This window comes from Drosophila grimshawi, unplaced genomic scaffold (genome assembly GCF_018153295.1).
Source record: "Drosophila grimshawi isolate 15287-2541.00 unplaced genomic scaffold, ASM1815329v1 contig_1377, whole genome shotgun sequence".
Lineage (NCBI taxonomy): Eukaryota > Metazoa > Arthropoda > Insecta > Diptera > Drosophilidae > Drosophila > Drosophila grimshawi.
Genome location: NW_025062900.1, coordinates 5665519 through 5687437, shown reverse-complemented (window position 1 = coordinate 5687437; position 21919 = coordinate 5665519). Strand labels below are relative to the sequence as shown.

At 42.9% G+C, this 21919-nt stretch overlaps 1 protein-coding gene and 2 pseudogenes across 1 annotated transcript; all 3 read left to right on the top strand.

Moving 5' to 3' along the window:
- The first annotated feature begins 1987 nt into the window (after positions 1-1987).
- On the top strand, positions 1988-12577 carry LOC6562618 (annotated as a pseudogene).
- Positions 12578-14935: 2358 nt separating this feature from the next.
- On the top strand, positions 14936-16621 carry LOC116806266 (annotated as a pseudogene).
- A 3870-nt stretch (positions 16622-20491) lies between these two features.
- LOC6562620 (2-phosphoxylose phosphatase 1-like) lies at positions 20492-21919 on the top strand. Its single transcript, XM_043214728.1, is given in 4 exon segments — positions 20492-20784; positions 21174-21203; positions 21205-21699; positions 21901-21919. Coding segments are annotated over 4 exon segments (732 nt in total). The 5' UTR covers positions 20492-20596.

Genomic DNA, 21919 nt, shown 5'->3' with positions numbered 1-21919 from the left:
AATTACCCATATTGGCTCTTCTGATTTTTGGGACCCATCAAAGGGTGTTACTAGTAATTTTCATTTAAAATTTGTTGTATGCTTGTATCGATTTACACCCCCAGGTAGCATTAAATGTCACCATACAATTTTAAATTTAAATCGATATTTAAAGGGAGTTTCCGTTAATATGTCTTTGACGGACATCGCTAACAACCTACCAACCAAATAGTAACCACAGGTGGCTATAGATTTTAAATTGTGGGAGATATGTGGTATTTATCGATTTACGATTATCAATTTTATCAATTTTGGTCATAGCACCAACATTATAGCTCCTCTATTAGATTTTAAATATTATTATCATGACATTTCTTCCTCTTTCTTGTCTATGTAACGCTAAAATGTTGTATAAATAATAATATAAAATAACAATAAAACACATACAGTACAAATCGATTTTCGATAACAATAAAGCCCAAGTTTTCAATTTTTATTTCAGTGCTTTTAATCAAAATGCAGATGATGCTGCTCCCAATTTTCTACAAAATGTTGAGTCGTCAGAAATAATTTAAGACGAAATCGAATTAAAGAAATAAAGTTTGATTACAAATTAATATCGCAGTCAAATTCTGTATTAAAAGACAATAGCCATAAATATGTGATAAATCTTTCGTGCATATTTAATTGCATATTTTTTAATTTTTTTCCGGCATACTTTAAGGGCTTATTAGTTACGGCGACTGACTACAAGATTGTGCAGTGCATTTTGCAATTTTACTGTTGACTGCACTTGAACGTGTGTGTGTGTTGTTTGTGTGTGTGTTTTTGTTTTTTTTTGGTTACGCACTGGTGAGAATCTCCTATATACAGATGCAGAAGGCCCGGGGCAACTGCATGCACGATTCAAAGACAACGTCAATGCATACGTACTAAAGTAACACCCCACTCACACCCGCGATGAGCTGGCGGACATCTTTCCCGTGTGACGGAGATTCCGTCATGTAGCGTACCATACCAAGAACTCTAACACTGTAGTGTCCCTGTACCTCACGCAATGGTACATCACGTGTTCCGGATACTGCTTCAGCGATGGGCAAGTCGGGCACTCCTCCGTGACCTGAAAGAAATTGGGTTAGATGGTAATCCAACTCACCTGCTTTCCTCTGGATACTCCATTCCTCTATATGTGGGATCAGCCGATGGGTCTACTTTCCTCTGCAGGCTGCGTCCCACCTCGTCAGACATGCGGCAATCCACCTTTCCCCCGCCGATCGTCTAATCTCGGCTATCGAAACTGTGCCCTCCTGGGAGTTTCTCCTTGCTCTCATGAGCTTCATCTCACTGGCCGGAATGTCGAGTGGAAGCATTCCGGCTAGGACTACTGCCGCTTCATCCGAAACTGTGCGGAGGCCCGAGATCATTCGCAGCGTGCTCAGACATACTCTACGTGGGCCTGTTGTCGAGTAGGACTCCGAGGTACTTTGTGGACTCCTTCGAGGTTATAGTGACGTCTTTCGCATCTTTCATCCACTCGGCTATTTTTTACACAGCATCGTTCGCTGTCGCCTCGACCTGCTCTATTTCCTTTGCAACAACTACTAGCGCCAGATCGGTAGTTGTAGTCTAAGCACTCCATCATACATTACGTTCCACAGGAGTGGCCCTAGGACCGACCCCTGAGGTACGCCTGCCGTGATGTTGTGTCAGATTGCAGGACCCTTTCCGAAAGGTAGCTCGAGACTATGCTAGATATGTAATCTGGGATTCCTATACTGTCTAGTGCTCTCATAATATACGTCCAGCTCGCTGAGTTGAGGGCTTTTCATATGTCCAACGTTATAACAGCGCAGCACTCCTTATCACCCCACCTCCATCGGGTTCCTTCTATGGATTTTTTTTGCGGTATCCACAACGGCTTGGATTACTTCCTCTATAGACCGACCTTTTCGGAAGCCATATTGTGCATCTGAGAGCGCTTGTTGTACACTATCTTCTACCAGACCCTCCAGTGTGCCGCAACAGAAAATATATATATTCAAATATATTTATATGTACATGTGGGCGTTATCGCTGCCCGGACGTAATAATGAAGCTGCTTCTCAAGGAACTGACGCGTTTCACGACGCAACCACGGACCTTCTATTGCTACATGTTCCTCAGCATTTGGATATTTTTGCTTATAGCTGGTGAGTTGATCAATATGGAGCATATCTTCCACATCTATCAAGTACAGCCCAAATGTTTATTTCTGTGGCAGGCATGTATCGCTACATGGGCAATGCTGAACACAATGCCAGTCCGGGCAGCGGCGGTGGCAACTATAATCTCAACACGGGCACAGCCAACTCGGATGCAAGTGAATTCGCGTCGAGTGCTCAGCGTTTCGCACAGTATCGGGAACGCTGTGCGCCGTTGGCATAGCTCACTCGAGTGGATGATGGTGGCATGCTGGAGAGCTGGAAGCTGCAGGGGTCCTGCTCGTCATCAGGCATGGCGATCGTGGTGCAATGTCGCATGTCCATGCTGGTGGCATCAATTGTGGTGTGAATGCCGATGGCGACAGTTTGGTCAATAGGTAAAGATGCATTTGACGGCCAACTCTGTGATTTTGAAACATTTTTCTGGCAGATATCGCAGCATTTTGCACAACTCCAGCAGTTCCGCATCGGGCTCGAATCACATGTACTGGAGCAAGGTGGGTCCGCTTCACGGATTTCCCCTACTACCAGCCACGGACCGCGGCTGTCCTTTGGGCCAACTCACCTACAAGTAAGTGGCGTGAACTAGAAATCATCCTTATATTTATATCCTTGAAGGGGTAGAACAAATCTCTGAACCCCATTAACTATATATATATCGTCTCGATCAGCATCATTCCTTAAGCTATCCTGATCACTTGGAACTTGGAATATATCCGAACTTTCGCTATAGCAAGCACATATCGCAACACTATATCATGTGGCTGCCATAGGAACAATCACTCGAATGAGGTGTGCTTGTCTAAACTTTATTTTTATTTACTAATATATCAGAACCAAACTCACTCTGGATTCAGGGTACATTCTCATCACATTTAGGCAAGCTAGTGCACTTATTGATTTAACCATGGGTGTATGCAGAAATATTTCTTAAGTTCAACACACATCTTCAATTTGCAGAGGGATTGCTCTACTGTTGCACGTGGGCGACATACTGCACCAGATCTATGCACATCCGTTGGGACTGCTCCTCAAGCCGAATTCAGTGCGAGGAGGAGGAGCACTGGAGACGACGCCACATACGCTGCTCAATTCGGATGAGGTGGTTGTGTTCACGACGCGCTATCGTCGCACCTTTCAATCGGCGCTGGCGTTGCTCTTTGCCCTGTTGCCGGCGGAGAAGTGGTTGGCGCTGAATGTCAGGGAATCGCATAGTATGGCCTTCTGCTTTGGTGACTGCAGCTGCGCCCAGTCGATGGTGTTGAGGAAGCGGCTGATGCAGCTGGCGGATCGTCAGTTGTTGCAACGTCCCGATGTGCTGGCCGTGATGCAATGGATTGGTGGCACGCTGCTGAGGGTGGCGTAACGAATCCCTTCGAGGTGGTGGATGCCATGTTAACGGTGCTGTGCCATGAGGCGACAACGCTACCTTGTCGACGACGCAATGGCAGCCAGATGAGAGAGGCGAGCACCAGGAATCAGGATCTCATTGATGTCATCAACATTGATCAGGATGAGACGGCTGGCAATGCGCCACAAGCGGCTGCTGCTGCTGCTGATGATGCTGCTGGTGCTGGTGCTGCTGCACCCGCAGCGGATGGAATTGCTCCATCCAATGATGAACAGCAGCAGGAGTCGGATGGATGTGTGGAGGCATTGCAAGTGGATGCACTCATGTCCTTTGCCGATGAGCTCTCGCTGCGCAGCGCTCGTCATGTCTACTACAAGCGTTCCGGTTTACTGCGCGCCTATGGCATGATCCGACATATTGTTGGCTATATGCTGAAGATGATCTCCGGTGATCGGACGAAATTTGTGCTCTATTCCGGACACGATTGCACCATGCAATATCTGACCGCAGCACTGGGCATACAAAATGCACAGGGACAAACCATTCCATATGCCTCGAGGTTGGCCTTTGAAGTCTATCGCAGCGAGGCGCATACGGATTATTATTTTCGTGTCGTCCACAATGGCCGGGATGTCACCCAGCAGATCGAGTTCTGTGAGGGTGGCAAGAGTTTGCGTGTGACGCGCGATAGTCGCGGCAACAAGGCCGACCTGTGCCCCATTGAGAATATTATTCGGTTCCTGCACGAGGACTACTTTGGCCCATTGAATGCGACCAATTTCAAAGAGGCCTGCGCAGCATCTATTGGCAGCCCAGCCAAGGCGAACGACTTCTAACAGTTCCATCTCTCTCCACGCACTTTGTCAACTGTGATAAGTAATAGCTAAGGCGTAAGCCATGAGCCTGTCAAGCATATACAAAATAACATTTTTCATATAATCCAGCTTGATTTTATGGAATTTTTGGGCACATACATATAAGTACATACCCAACTACATACATATACATATACATATACATATAGAGGGAGGTATCCAAAAGATTTACATATTTTCCTGGACCTGCATAGTAATTAGATTAGATAACTCTGTAGATGGATAATTGCACTTTAATAATTAATTTAAAACCAAACATAATACAAATTTGTAGCGAACTTTTTTATAATTTAGGCTATATGATGACTAATTTTATAGAACAGATGTTCGAAGTTAAAAACATAATTGTTTATTTTTTAATTCAAATAATGATGGAATATTAAATATTTATATATTTCAATGAACTGAATATTGTTTTAAATGTTTACATGTCGATTATTTATGTTTGTAACAATATACAATACAATATATATGCAACTGACTAAATAAAAAAATGCACAAAAATAAATAATTCAACGCCATCTTTAAAACTCCTTTAAAAATACAATGTTTGACAAAGAAACACCGTTAACATCTGTGTGGATTTACCCAAACCGTTGCGAGTGTTTTTCAAAATTTGAGATGCTATAAAAGCGCACCCAACTCGATCAATTCATATCATTCTCGAGTTAACAACGTTACCAAATAACACTTCAACTAAGATGAGAACCCAAACCGTAATTTTGAGCTGTGCTCTTCTGGCGATCCTTGCTGTCTATCTTCCATCGGGAGATGCTCAGCCACTTCCGCTGAACTGCTTAACATCGCTTACATCGATATTGACGTCGTTGGGTTGTTCTTCCGTCTTGATCGGGTTATTGGGTATACTGCCGTTGAACGTACTAATTTCCATTGGATTGGCCATACTGTCTTCCTGCATCCCTGCGTTGCCTTGTATGCAGGGTTTGCCTGCGATTGGAGCGGCAACGACTCCATCTTTATTGGGCGTATAACGTAAATAACTTATATTAGCATCGACTAATATTTTTAATAAATAAATATGAACATTCAAAAAAATTCGTAGTTTCTCTTCTTAGAGATATCTTTCAAACTTCATTTGTTCTACAGTTGGAATCAAAAAACAAAAACATTACAGTTACACAGGCGTTACCGACTGCGGAACACTCTGATATCAGAGTTATACTAACAAAGAAATTCAGTGGGTGGTGTGTGCCTCTACCATTGAATAGTCATTGAAATGCCAGGTAACTCAATTTGTAAAATTTCCTTGGCCATAGGCTTTTGCATTTGCATACCCCGCTCGGGTGGGGCCAAGAAATATTTTTACCAGGCTTAGACGGGGGTTCCTAGAAATATATATTCCAATTTTGACAATTACCCAATTACCCATATTGGCTCTTCTGATTTTTGGGACCCATCAAAGGGTGTTACTAGTAATTTTCATTTAAAATTTGTTGTATGCTTGTATCGATTTACATCCCCAGGTAGCATTAAATGTAACCATACAATTTTAAATTTAAATCGATATTTAAAGGGAGTTTCCGTTAATATGTCTTTGACGGACATCGCTAACAACCTACCAACCACAGGTGGCTATAGATTTACAATTGTGGGAGATATGTGGTATTTATCGATTTACGATTATCAATTTTATCAATTTTGGTCATAGCACCAACATTATAGCTCCTCTATTAGATTTTAAATATTATTATCATGACATTTCTTCCTCTTTCTTGTCTATGTAACGCTAAAATGTTGTATAAATAAAAATATAAAATAAAAATAAAAATAAAACACATACAAATCAGTACAGTACAAATCGATTTTCGATAACAATAAATCCCAAGTTTTCAATTTTTATTTCAGTGCTTTTAATCAAAATGCAGATGATGCTGCTCCCAATTTTCTACAAAGTGTTGAGTCGTCAGAAATAATTTAAGACGAAATCGAATTAAAGAAATAAAGTTTGATTACAAATTAATATCGCAGTCAAATTCTGTATTAAAAGACAATAGCCATAAATATGTGATAAATCTTTCGTGCATATTTAATTGCATATTTTTTAATTTTTTTCCGGCATACTTTAAGGGCTTATTAGTTACGGCGACTGACTACAAGATTGTGCAGTGCATTTTGCAATTTTACTGTTGACTGCACTTGAACGTGTGTGTGTGTTGTTTGTGTGTGTGTTTTTGTTTTTTTTTGGTTACGCACTGGAGGTGAGGTGAGAATCTCCTATATACAGATGCAGAAGGCCCGGGGCAACTGCATGCACGATTCAAAGACAACGTCAATGTATACGTACTAAACTCACCCCACACACACACCCGCGATGAGCTGGCGGACATCTTTCCCGTGTGACGGAGATTCCGTCATGTAGCGTACCATACCAAGAACTCTAACACTGTAGTGTCCCTGTACCTCACGCAATGGTACATCACGTGTTCCGGATAATGCTTCCGCGATGGTCAAGTCGGGCACTCCTCCGTGACCTGAAAGAAATTGGGTTAGATGGTAATCCAACTCACCTGCTTTCCTCTGGATACTCCATTCCTCTATATGTGGGATCAGCCGATGGGTCTACTTTCCTCTGCAGGCTGCGTCCCACCTCGTCAGACATGCGGCAATCCACCTTTCCCCCGCCGATCGTCTAATCTCGGCTATCGAAACTGTGCCCTCCTGGGAGTTTCTCCTTGCTCTCATGAGCTTCATCTCACTGGCCGGAATGTCGAGTGGAAGCACTAAGAAATATTTCTTAAGTTCAACACACATCCTCAATTTGCAGAGGGATTGCTCAACTGTTGCACGTGGGCGACATACTGCACCAGATATATGCACATCCGTTGGGACTGCTCCTCAAGCCGAATTCAGTGCGAGGAGGAGGAGCACTGGAGACGACGCCACATACGCTGCTCAATTCGGATGAGGTGGTTGTGTTCACGACGCGCTATCGTCGCACCTTTCAATCGGCGCTGGCGTTGCTCTTTGCCCTGTTGCCGGCGGAGAAGTGGTTGGCGCTGAATGTCAGGGAATCGCATAGTATGGCCTTCTGCTTTGGTGACTGCAGCTGCGCCCAGTCGATGGTGTTGAGGAAGCGGCTGATGCAGCTGGCGGATCGTCAGTTGTTGCAACGTCCCGATGGCCGTGATGCAATGGATTGGTGGCACGCTGCTGCAACATGCGCCCACTGAGGGTGGCGTAACGAATCCCTTCGAGGTGGTGGATGCCATGTTAACGGTGCTGTGCCATGAGGCGACAACGCTACCTTGTCGACGACGCAATGGCAGCCAGATGAGAGAGGCGAGCACCAGGAATCAGGATCTCATTGATGTCATCAACATTGATCAGGATGAGACGGCTGGCAATGCGCCACAAGCGACTGCTGCTGCTGCTGATGATGCTGCTGGTGCTGCTGCACCCGCAGCGGATGGAATTGCTCCATCCAATGATGAACAGCAGCAGGAGTCGGATGGATGTGTGGAGGCATTGCAAGTGGATGCACTCATGTCCTTTGCCGATGAGCTCTCGCTGCGCAGCGCTCGTCATGTCTACTACAAGGGTTCCGGTTTACTGCGCGCCTATGGCATGATCCGACATATTGTTGGCTATATGCTGAAGATGATCTCCGGTGATCGGACGAAATTTGTGCTCTATTCCGGACACGATTGCACCATGCAATATCTGACCGCAGCACTGGGCATACAAAATGCACAGGGACAAACCATTCCATATGCCTCGAGGTTGGCCTTTGAAGTCTATCGCAGCGAGGCGCATACGGATTATTATTTTCCTGTCGTCCACAATGGCCGGGATGTCACCCAGCAGATCGAGTTCTGTGAGGGTGGCAAGAGTTTGCGTGTGACGCGCGATAGTCGCGGCAACAAGGCCGACCTGTGCCCCATTGAGAATATCATTCGGTTCCTGCACGAGGACTACTTTGGCCCATTGAATGCGACCAATTTCAAAGAGGCCTGCGCAGCATCTATTGGCAGCCCAGCCAAGGCGAACGACTTCTAACAGTTCCATCTCTCTCCACGCACTTTGTCAACTGTGATAAGTAATAGCTAAGGCGTAAGCCATGAGCCTGTCAAGCATATACAAAATAACATTTTTCATATAATCCAGCTTGATTTTATGGAATGTTTGGGCACATACATATAAGTACATACCCAACTACATACATATACATATACATATACATATACATATAGGGGGAGGTATCCAAAAGATTTACATATTTTCCTGGACCTGCATAGTAATTAGATTAGATAACTCTGTAGATGGATAATTGCACTTTAATAATTAATTTAAAACCAAACATAATACAAATTTGTAGCGAACTTTTTTATAATTTAGGCTATATGATGACTAATTTTATAGAACAGATGTTCGAAGTTAAAAACATAATTGTTTATTTTTTAATTCAAATAATGATGGAATATTAAATATTTATATATTTCAATGAACTGAATATTGTTTTAAATGTTTATATGTCGATTATTTATGTTTGTAACAATATACAATACAATATATAACAATGCAACTGACTAAATAAAAAAATGCACAAAAATAAATAATTCAACGCCATCTTTAAAACTCCTTTAAAAATACAATGTTTGACAAAGAAACACCGTTAACATCTGTGTGGATTTACCCAAACCGTTGCGAGTGTTTTTCAAAATTTGAGATGCTATAAAAGCGCACCCAACTCGATCAATTCATATCATTCTCGAGTTAACAACGTTACCAAATAACACTTCAACTAAGATGAGAACCCAAACCGTAATTTTGAGCTGTGCTCTTCTGGCGATCCTTGCTGTCTATCTTCCATCGGGAGATGCTCAGCCACTTCCGCTGAACTGCTTAACATCGCTTACATCGATATTGACGTCGTTGGGTTGTTCTTCCGTCTTGATCGGGTTATTGGGTATACTGCCGTTGAACGTACTAATTTCCATTGGATTGGCCATACTGTCTTCCTGCATCCCTGCGTTGCCTTGTATGCAGGGTTTGCCTGCGATTGGAGCGGCAACGACTCCATCTTTATTGGGCGTATAACGTAAATAACTTATATTAGCATCGACTAATATTTTTAATAAATAAATATGAACATTCAAAAAAATTTTTAGTTTCTCTTCTTAGCGATATCTTTCAAACTTCATTTGTTCTACAGTTGGAATCAAAAAACAAAAACATTACAGTTACACAGGCGTTACCGACTGCGGAACACTCTGATATCAGAGTTATACTAACAAAGAAATTCAGTGGGTGGTGTGTGCCTCTACCATTGAATAGTCATTGAAATGCCAGGTAACTCAATTTGTAAAATTTCCTTGGCCATAGGCTTTTGCATTTGCATACCCCGCTCGGGTGGGGCCAAGAAATATTTTTACCAGGCTTAGACGGGAGTTCCTAGAAATATATATTCCAATTTTGACAATTACCCATATTGGCTCTTCTGATTTTTGGGACCCATCAAAGGGTGTTACTAGTAATTTTCATTTAAAATTTGTTGTATGCTTGTATCGATTTACACCCCCAGGTAGCATTAAATGTCACCATACAATTTTAAATTTAAATCGATATTTAAAGGGAGTTTCCGTTAATATGTCTTTGACGGACATCGCTAACAACCTACCAACCAAATAGTAACCACAGGTGGCTATAGATTTTAAATTGTGGGAGATATGTGGTATTTATCGATTTACGATTATCAATTTTATCAATTTTGGTCATAGCACCAACATTATAGCTCCTCTATTAGATTTTAAATATTATTATCATGACATTTCTTCCTCTTTCTTGTCTATGTAACGCTAAAATGTTGTATAAATAAAAATATAAAATAAAAATAAAAATAAAACACATACAAATCAGTACAGTACAAATCGATTTTCGATAACAATAAATCCCAAGTTTTCAATTTTTATTTCAGTGCTTTTAATCAAAATGCAGATGATGCTGCTCCCAATTTTCTACAAAGTGTTGAGTCGTCAGAAATAATTTAAGACGAAATCGAATTAAAGAAATAAAGTTTGATTACAAATTAATATCGCAGTCAAATTCTGTATTAAAAGACAATAGCCATAAATATGTGATAAATCTTTCGTGCATATTTAATTGCATATTTTTTAATTTTTTTCCGGCATACTTTAAGGGCTTATTAGTTACGGCGACTGACTACAAGATTGTGCAGTGCATTTTGCAATTTTACTGTTGACTGCACTTGAACGTGTGTGTGTGTTGTTTGTGTGTGTGTTTTTGTTTTTTTTTGGTTACGCACTGGTGAGAATCTCCTATATACAGATGCAGAAGGCCCGGGGCAACTACATGCACGATTCAAAGACAACGTCAATGCATACGTACTAAACTCACCCCACACACACACCCGCGATGAGCTGGCGGACATCTTTCCCGTGTGACGGAGATTCCGTCATGTAGCGTACCGTACCAAGAACTCTAACACTGTAGTGTCCCTGTACCTCACGCAATGGTACATCACGTGTTCCGGATAATGCTTCCGCGATGGTCAAGTCGGGCACTCCTCCGTGACCTGAAAGAAATTGGGTTAGATGGTAATCCAACTCACCTGCTTTCCTCTGGATACTCCATTCCTCTATATGTGGGATCAGCCGATGGGTCTACTTTCCTCTGCAGGCTGCGTCCCACTTCGTCAGACATGCGGCAATCCACCTTTCCCCCGCCGATCGTCTAATCTCGGCTATCGAAACTGTGCCCTCCTGGGAGTTTCTCCTTGCTCTCATGAGCTTCATCTCACTGGCCGGAATGTCGAGTGGAAGCACTAAGAAATATTTCTTAAGTTCAACACACATCCTCAATTTGCAGAGGGATTGCTCAACTGTTGCACGTGGGCGACATACTGCACCAGATCTATGCACATCCGTTGGGACTGCTCCTCAAGCCGAATTCAGTGCGAGGAGGAGGAGCACTGGAGACGACGCCACATACGCTGCTCAATTCGGATAAGGTGGTTGTGTTCACGACGCGCTATCGTCGCACCTTTCAATCGGCGCTGGCGTTGCTCTTTGCCCTGTTGCCGGCGGAGAAGTGGTTGGCGCTGAATGTCAGGGAATCGCATAGTATGGCCTTCTGCTTTGGTGACTGCAGCTGCGCCCAGTCGATGGTGTTGAGGAAGCGGCTGATGCAGCTGGCGGATCGTCAGTTGTTGCAACGTCCCGATGGCCGTGATGCAATGGATTGGTGGCACGCTGCTGAGGGTGGCGTAACTAATCCCTTCGAGGTGGTGGATGCCATGTTAACGGTGCTGTGCCATGAGGCGACAACGCTACCTTGTCGACGACGCAATGGCAGCCAGATGAGAGAGGCGAGCACCAGGAATCAGGATCTCATTGATGTCATCAACATTGATCAGGATGAGACGGCTGGCAATGCGCCACAATCGGCTGCTGCTGCTGCTGATGATGCTGCTGGTGCTGGTGCTGCTGCACCTGCAGCGGATGGAATTGCTCCATCCAATGATGAACAGCAGCAGGAGTCGGATGGATGTGTGGAGGCATTGCAAGTGGATGCACTCATGTCCTTTGCCGATGAGCTCTCGCTGCGCAGCGCTCGTCATGTCTACTACAAGCGTTCCGGTTTACTGCGCGCCTATGGCATGATCCGACATATTGTTGGCTATATGCTGAAGATGATCTCCGGTGATCGGACGAAATTTGTGCTCTATTCCGGACACGATTGCACCATGCAATATCTGACCGCAGCACTGGGCATACAAAATGCACAGGGACAAACCATTCCATATGCCTCGAGGTTGGCCTTTGAAGTCTATCGCAGCGAGGCGCATACGGATTATTATTTTCCTGTCGTCCACAATGGCCGGGATGTCACCCAGCAGATCGAGTTCTGTGAGGGTGGCAAGAGTTTGCGTGTGACGCGCGATAGTCGCGGCAACAAGGCCGACCTGTGCCCCATTGAGAATATCATTCGGTTCCTGCACGAGGACTACTTTGGCCCATTGAATGCGACCAATTTCAAAGAGGCCTGCGCAGCATCTATTGGCAGCCCAGCCAAGGCGAACGACTTCTAACAGTTCCATCTCTCTCCACGCACTTTGTCAACTGTGATAAGTAATAGCTAAGGCGTAAGCCATGAGCCTGTCAAGCATATACAAAATAACATTTTTCATATAATCCAGCTTGATTTTATGGAATGTTTGGGCACATACATATAAGTACATACCCAACTACATACATATACATATACATATACATATAGGGGGAGGTATCCAAAAGATTTACATATTTTCCTGGACCTGCATAGTAATTAGATTAGATAACTCTGTAGATGGATAATTGCACTTTAATAATTAATTTAAAACCAAACATAATACAAATTTGTAGCGAACTTTTTTATAATTTAGGCTATATGATGACTAATTTTATAGAATAGATGTTCGAAGTTAAAAACATAATTGTTTATTTATTAATTCAAATAATGATGGAATATTAAATATTTATATATTTCAATGAACTGAATATTGTTTTAAATGTTTATATGTCGATTATTTATGTTTGTAACAATATACAATACAATATATATGCAACTGACTAAATAAAAAAATGCACAAAAATAAATAATTCAACGCCATCTTTAAAACTCCTTTAAAAATACAATGTTTGACAAAGAAACACCGTTAACATCTGTGTGGATTTACCCAAACCGTTGCGAGTGTTTTTCAAAATTTGAGATGCTATAAAAGCGCACCCAACTCGATCAATTCATATCATTCTCGAGTTAACAACGTTACCAAATAACACTTCCACTAAGATGAGAACCCAAACCGTAATTTTGAGCTGTGCTCTTCTGGCGATCCTTGCTGTCTATCTTCCATCGGGAGATGCTCAGCCACTTCCGCTGAACTGCTTAACATCGCTTACATCGATATTGACGTCGTTGGGTTGTTCTTCCGTCTTGATCGGGTTATTGGGTATACTGCCGTTGAACGTACTAATTTCCATTGGATTGGCCATACTGTCTTCCTGCATCCCTGCGTTGCCTTGTATGCAGGGTTTGCCTGCGATTGGAGCGGCAACGACTCCATCTTTATTGGGCGTATAACGTAAATAACTTATATTAGCATCGACTAATATTTTTAATAAATAAATATGAACATTCAAAAAAATTCGTAGTTTCTCTTCTTAGAGATATCTTTCAAACTTCATTTGTTCTACAGTTGGAATCAAAAAACAAAAACATTACAGTTACACAGGCGTTACCGACTGCGGAACACTCTGATATCAGAGTTATACTAACAAAGAAATTCAGTGGATGGTGTGTGCCTCTACCATTGAATAGTCATTGAAATGCCAGGTAACTCAATTTGTAAAATTTCCTTGGCCATAGGCTTTTGCATTTGCATACCCCGCTCGGGTGGGGCCAAGAAATATTTTTACCAGGCTTAGACGGGGGTTCCTAGAAATATATATTCCAATTTTGACAATTACCCACTTACCCATATTGGCTCTTCTGATTTTTGGGACCCATCAAAGGGTGTTACTAGTAATTTTCATTTAAAATTTGTTGTATGCTTGTATCGATTTACATCCCCAGGTAGCATTAAATGTAACCATACAATTTTAAATTTAAATCGATATTTAAAGGGAGTTTCCGTTAATATGTCTTTGACGGACATCGCTAACAACCTACCAACCACAGGTGGCTATAGATTTTAAATTGTGGAAGATATGTGGTATTTATCGATTTACGATTATCAATTTTATCAATTTTGGTCATAGCACCAACATTATAGCTCCTCTATTAGATTTTAAATATTATTATCATGACATTTCTTCCTCTTTCTTGTCTATGTAACGCTAAAATGTTGTATAAATAAAAATATAAAATAAAAATAAAAATAAAACACATACAAATCAGTACAGTACAAATCGATTTTCGATAACAATAAATCCCAAGTTTTCAATTTTTATTTCAGTGCTTTTAATCAAAATGCAGATGATGCTGCTCCCAATTTTCTACAAAATGTTGAGTCGTCAGAAATAATTTAAGACGAAATCGAATTAAAGAAATAAAGTTTGATTACAAATTAATATCGCAGTCAAATTCTGTATTAAAAGACAATAGCCATAAATATGTGATAAATCTTTCGTGCATATTTAATTGCATATTTTTTAATTTTTTTCCGGCATACTTTAAGGGCTTATTAGTTACGGCGACTGACTACAAGATTGTGCAGTGCATTTTGCAATTTTACTGTTGACTGCACTTGAACGTGTGTGTGTGTTGTTTGTGTGTGTGTTTTTGTTTTTTTTTTGGTTACGCACTGGTGAGAATCTCCTATATACAGATGCAGAAGGCCCGGGGCAACTGCATGCACGATTCAAAGACAACGTCAATGCATACGTACTAAACTCACCCCACACACACACCCGCGATGAGCTGGCGGACATCTTTCCCGTGTGACGGAGATTCCGTCATGTAGCGTACCATACCAAGAACTCTAACACTGTAGTGTCCCTGTACCTCACGCAATGGTACATCACGTGTTCCGGATAATGCTTCCGCGATGGTCAAGTCGGGCACTCCTCCGTGACCTGAAAGAAATTGGGTTAGATGGTAATCCAACTCACCTGCTTTCCTCTGGATACTCCATTCCTCTATATGTGGGATCAGCCGATGGGTCTACTTTCCTCTGCAGGCTGCGTCCCACCTCGTCAGACATGCGGCAATCCACCTTTCCCCCGCCGATCGTCTAATCTCGGCTATCGAAACTTTGCCCTCCTGGGAGTTTCTCCTTGCTCTCATGAGCTTCATCTCACTGGCCGGAATGTCGAGTGGAAGCACTAAGAAATATTTCTTAAGTTCAACACACATCTTCAATTTGCAGAGGGATTGCTCAACTGTTGCACGTGGGCGACATACTGCACCAGATCTATGCACATCCGTTGGGACTGCTCCTCAAGCCGAATTCAGTGCGAGGAGGAGGAGCACTGGAGACGACGCCACATACGCTGCTCAATTCGGATGAGGTGGTTGTGTTCACGACGCGCTATCGTCGCACCTTTCAATCGGCGCTGGCGTTGCTCTTTGCCCTGTTGCCGGCGGAGAAGTGGTTGGCGCTGAATGTCAGGGAATCGCATAGTATGGCCTTCTGCTTTGGTGACTGCAGCTGCGCCCAGTCGATGGTGTTGAGGAAGCGGCTGATGCAGCTGGCGGATCGTCAGTTGTTGCAACGTCCCGATGTGCTGGCCGTGATGCAATGGATTGGTGGCACGCTGCTGAGGGTGGCGTAACGAATCCCTTCGAGGTGGTGGATGCCATGTTAACGGTGCTGTGCCATGAGGCGACAACGCTACCTTGTCGACGACGCAATGGCAGCCAGATGAGAGAGGCGAGCACCAGGAATCAGGATCTCATTGATGTCATCAACATTGATCAGGATGAGACGGCTGGCAATGCGCCACAAGCGGCTGCTGCTGCTGCTGATGATGCTGCTGGTGCTGGTGCTGCTGCACCCGCAGCGGATGGAATTGCTCCATCCAATGATGAACAGCAGCAGGAGTCGGATGGATGTGTGGAGGCATTGCAAGTGGATGCACTCATGTCCTTTGCCGATGAGCTCTCGCTGCGCAGCGCTCGTCATGTCTACTACAAGCGTTCCGGTTTACTGCGCGCCTATGGCATGATCCGACATATTGTTGGCTATATGCTGAAGATGATCTCCGGTGATCGGACGAAATTTGTGCTCTATTCCGGACACGATTGCACCATGCAATATCTGACCGCAGCACTGGGCATACAAAATGCACAGGGACAAACCATTCCATATGCCTCGAGGTTGGCCTTTGAAGTCTATCGCAGCGAGGCGCATACGGATTATTATTTTCCTGTCGTCCACAATGGCCGGGATGTCACCCAGCAGATCGAGTTCTGTGAGGGTGGCAAGAGTTTGCGTGTGACGCGCGATAGTCGCGGCAACAAGGCCGACCTGTGCCCCATTGAGAATATCATTCGGTTCCTGCACGAGGACTACTTTGGCCCATTGAATGCGACCAATTTCAAAGAGGCCTGCGCAGCATCTATTGGCAGCCCAGCCAAGGCGAACGACTTCTAACAGTTCCATCTCTCTCCACGCACTTTGTCAACTGTGATAAGTAATAGCTAAGGCGTAAGCCATGAGCCTGTCAAGCATATACAAAATAACATTTTTCATATAATCCAGCTTGATTTTATGGAATGTTTGGGCACATACATATAAGTACATACCCAACTACATACATATACATATACATATACATATAGGGGGAGGTATCCAAAAGATTTACATATTTTCCTGGACCTGCATAGTAATTAGATTAGATAACTCTGTAGATGGATAATTGCACTTTAATAATTAATTTAAAACCAAACATAATACAAATTTGTAGCGAACTTTTTTATAATTTAGGCTATATGATGACTAATTTTATAGAACAGATGTTCGAAGTTAAAAACATAATTGTTTATTTATTAATTCAAATAATGATGGAATATTAAATATTTATATATTTCAATGAACTGAATATTGTTTTAAATGTTTATATGTCGATTATTTATGTTTGTAACAATATACAATACAATATATAACAATGCAACTGACTAAATAAAAAAATGCACAAAAATAAATAATTCAACGCCATCTTTAAAACTCCTTTAAAAATACAATGTTTGACAAAGAAACACCGTTAACATCTGTGTGGATTTACCCAAACCGTTGCGAGTGTTTTTCAAAATTTGAGATGCTATAAAAGCGCACCCAACTCGATCAATTCATATCATTCTCGAGTTAACAACGTTACCAAATAACACTTCCACTAAGATGAGAACCCAAACCGTAATTTTGAGCTGTGCTCTTCTGGCGATCCTTGCTGTCTATCTTCCATCGGGAGATGCTCAGCCACTTCCGCTGAACTGCTTAACATCGCTTACATCGATATTGACGTCGTTGGGTTGTTCGTCCGTCTTGATCGGGTTATTGGGTATACTGCCGTTGAACGTACTAATTTCCATTGGATTGGCCATACTGTCTTCCTGCATCCCTGCGTTGCCTGGTATACAGGGTGTGCCTGCGATTGGAGCGGCAACGACTCCATCTTTATTGGGCGTATAACGTAAATAACTTATATTAGCATCGACTAATATTTTCAATAAATAAATATGAACATTCAAAAAAATTTTTAGTTTCTCTTCTTATCGATATCTTTCAAACTTCATTTGTTCTACAGTTGGAATCAAAAAACAAAAACATTACAGTTACACAGGCGTTACCGACTGCGGAACACTCTGATATCAGAGTTATACTAACAAAGAAATTCAGTGGGTGGTGTGTGCCTCTACCATTGAATAGTCATTGAAATGCCAGGTAACTCAATTTGTAAAATTTCCTTGGCCATAGGCTTTTGCATTTGCATACCCTGCTCGGGTGGGGCCAAGAAATATTTTTACCAGGCTTAGACGGGGGTTCCTAGAAATATATATTCCAATTTTGACAATTACCCATATTGGCTCTTCTGATTTTTGGGACCCATCAAAGGGTGTTACTAGTAATTTTCATTTAAAATTTGTTGTATGCTTGTATCGATTTACACCCCCAGGTAGCATTAAATGTAACCATACAATTTTAAATTTAAATCGATATTTAAAGGGAGTTTCCGTTAATATGTCTTTGACGGACATCGCTAACAACCTACCAACCACAGGTGGCTATAGATTTTAAATTGTGGAAGATATGTGGTATTTATCGATTTACGATTATCAATTTTATCAATTTTGGTCATAGCACCAACATTATAGCTCCTCTATTAGATTTTAAATATTATTATCATGACATTTCTTCCTCTTTCTTGTCTATGTAACGCTAAAATGTTGTATAAATAAAAATATAAAATAAAAATAAAAATAAAACACATACAAATCAGTACAGTACAAATCGATTTTCGATAACAATAAAGCCCAAGTTTTCAATTTTTATTTCAGTGCTTTTAATCAAAATGCAGATGATGCTGCTCCCAATTTTCTACAAAGTGTTGAGTCGTCAGAAATAATTTAAGACGAAATCGAATTAAAGAAATAAAGTTTGATTACAAATTAATATCGCAGTCAAATTCTCTATTAAAAGACAATAGCCATAAATATGTGATAAATCTTTCGTGCATATTTAATTGCATATTTTTTAAATTTTTTCCGGCATACTTTAAGGGCTTATTAGTTACGGCGACTGACTACAAGATTGTGCAGTGCATTTTGCAATTTTACTGTTGACTGCACTTGAACGTGTGTGTGTGTTGTTTGTGTGTGTGTGTTTTTGTTTTTTTTTGGTTACGCACTGGTGAGAATCTCCTATATACAGATGCAGAAGGCCCGGGGCAACTGCATGCACGATTCAAAGACAACGTCAATGCATACGTACTAAACTCACCCCACACACACACCCGCGATGAGCTGGCGGACATCTTTCCCGTGTGACGGAGATTCCGTCATGTAGCGTACCGTACCAAGAACTCTGACACTGTAGTGTCCCTGTACCTCACGCAATGGTACATCACGTGTTCAGGATAATGCTTCCGCGATGGTCAAGTCGGGCACTCCTCCGTGACCTGAAAGAAATTGGGTTAGATGGTAATCCAACTCACCTGCTTTCCTCTGGATACTCCATTCCTCTATATGTGGGATCAGCCGATGGGTCTACTTTCCTCTGCAGGCTGCGTCCCACCTCGTCTGACATGCGGCAATCCACCTTTCCCCCGCCGATCGTCTAATCTCGGCTATCGAAACTGTGCCCTCCTGGGAGTTTCTCTTTGCTCTCATGAGCTTCATCTCACTGGCCGGAATGGCGAGTGGAAACATTCCAGCTAGGACTACTGCCGCTTCATCCGAAACTGTGCGGGGGCCCGAGATCATCCGCAGCGTGCTCAGACATACTCTACGTGGGCCTGTTGTCGAGTAGGACTCCGAGGTACTTTGTGGACTCCTTCGAGGTTATAGTGACGTCGTTGACTTTCACTTTTATCTACTCTATCACTTTGCAGCTCGTGATGAGTACTGTCTCCGTTTTATAGCCTGCGAGTTCCAGATTCGCATCTTTCATCCACTGGGCTATTTTTTACACAGCATCGTTCGCTGTCGCCTCGACCTGCTCTATTTCCTTTGCAACAACTACTAGCGCCAGATCGGTAGTTGTAGTCTAAGCACTCCATCATACATTACGTTCCACAGGAGTGGCCCTAGGACCGACCCCTGAGGTACGCCTTCCGTGATGTTGTGTCAGATTGCAGGACCCTTTCCGAAAGGTAGCTCGAGCCTATGCTAGATATGTAATCTGGGATTCCTATACTGTCTGTTGCTCTCATAATATGCGTCCAGCTCGCTGAGTTGAGGGCATTTCATATGTCCAACGTTATAACAGCGCAGCACTCCTTATCACCCCACCTCCATCGGGTTCCTTCTATGGATTTTTTTTGCGGTATCCACAACGGCTTGGATTACTTCCTCTATAGACCGACCTTTTCGGAAGCCATATTGTGCATCTAAGAGCGCTTTTTCACTAGCCTGTTGTACACTATTTTCTACCAGACCCTCCAGTGTGCCGCAACAGGAAAAATATATATTCAAATATATTTATATATACATGTGGGCGTTATCGCTGCCCGGATGTAATAATGAAGCTGCTGCTCAAGGAACTGACGCGTTTCACGACGCAACCACGGACCTTCTATTGCTACATGTTCCTCAGCATTTGGATATTTCTACTTATAGCTGGTGAGTTGATCAATATGGAGCATATCTTCCACATCTATCAAGTACAGCCCAAATGTTTATTTCTGTGGCAGGAATGTATCGCTACATGGGCAATGCTGAACACAATGCCAGTCCGGGCAGCGGCGGTGGCAACTATAATCTCAATACGGGCACAGCCAACTCGGATGTAAGTGAATTCGCGTCGAGTGCTCAGCGTTTCGCACAGTATCGGGAACGCTGTGCGCCGTTGGCATAGCTCACTCGAGTGGATGATGGTGGCATGCTGGAGAGCTGGAAGCTGCAGGGGTCCTGCTCGTCATCAGGCATGGCGATCGTGGTGCAATGTCGCATGTCCATGCTGGTGGCATCAATTGTGGTGTGAATGCCGATGGCGACAGTTTGGTCAATAGGTAAAGATGCATTCGACGGCCAACTCTGTGATTTTGAAACATTTTTCTGGCAGATATCGCAGCATTTTGCACAACTCCAGCAGTTCCGCATCGGGCTCGAATCACATGTACTGGGGCAAGGTGGGTCCGCTTCACGGATTTCCCCTACTACCAGCCACGGACCGCGGCTGTCCTTTGGGCCAACTCACCTACAAGTAAGTGGCCTGAACTAGAAATCATCCTTATATTTATATCCTTGAAGGGGTAGAACAAATCTCTGAACCCCATTAACTATATATATATCGTCTCGATCAGCATCATTCCTTAAGCTATCCTGATCACTTGGAACTTGGAATATATCCGAACTTTCGCTATAGCAAGCACATATCGCAACACTATATCATGTGGCTGCCATAGGAACAATCACTCGAATGAGGTGTGCTTGTCTAAACTTTATTTTTATTTACCAATATATCAGAACCAAACTCACTCTGGATTCAGGGTACATTCTCATCACATTTAGGCAAGCTAGTGCACTTATTGATTTAACCATGGGTGTATGCAGAAATATTTCTTAAGTTCAACACACATCCTCAATTTGCAGAGGGATTGCTCAACTGTTGCACGTGGGCGACAGGAGGAGCACTGGAGACGACGCCACATACGCTGCTCACTTCGGATGAGGTGGTTGTGTTCACGACGCGCTATCGTCGCACCTTTCAATCGGCGCTGGCGTTGCTCTTTGCCCTGTTGCCGGCGGAGAAGTGGTTGGCGCTGAATGTCAGGGAATCGCATAGTATGGCCTTCTGCTTTGGTGACTGCAGCTGCGCCCAGTCGATGGTGTTGAGGAAGCGGCTGATGCAGCTGGCGGATCGTCAGTTGTTGCAACGTCCCGATGTGCTGGCCGTGATGCAATGGATTGGTGGCACGCTGCTGCAACATGCGCCCACTGAGGGTGGCGTAACGAATCCCTTCGAGGTGGTGGATGCCATGTTAACGGTGCTGTGCCATGAGGCGACAACGCTACCTTGTCGACGACGCAATGGCAGCCAGATGAGAGAGGCGAGCACCAGGAATCAGGATATCATTGATGTCATCAACATTTGGAATTTTTGGGCACATACATATAAGTACATACCCAACTACATACATATACATATAGGGGGAGGTATCCAAAAGATTTACATATTGTCCTGGACCTGCATAGTAATTAGATTAGATAACTCTGGAGATGGATAATTGCAATTTAATAATTAATTTAAAACCAAACATAATACAAATTTGTAGCGAACTTTTTTATAATTTAGGCTATAAGCTGACTAATTTTATAGAACAGATGTTCGAAGTTGA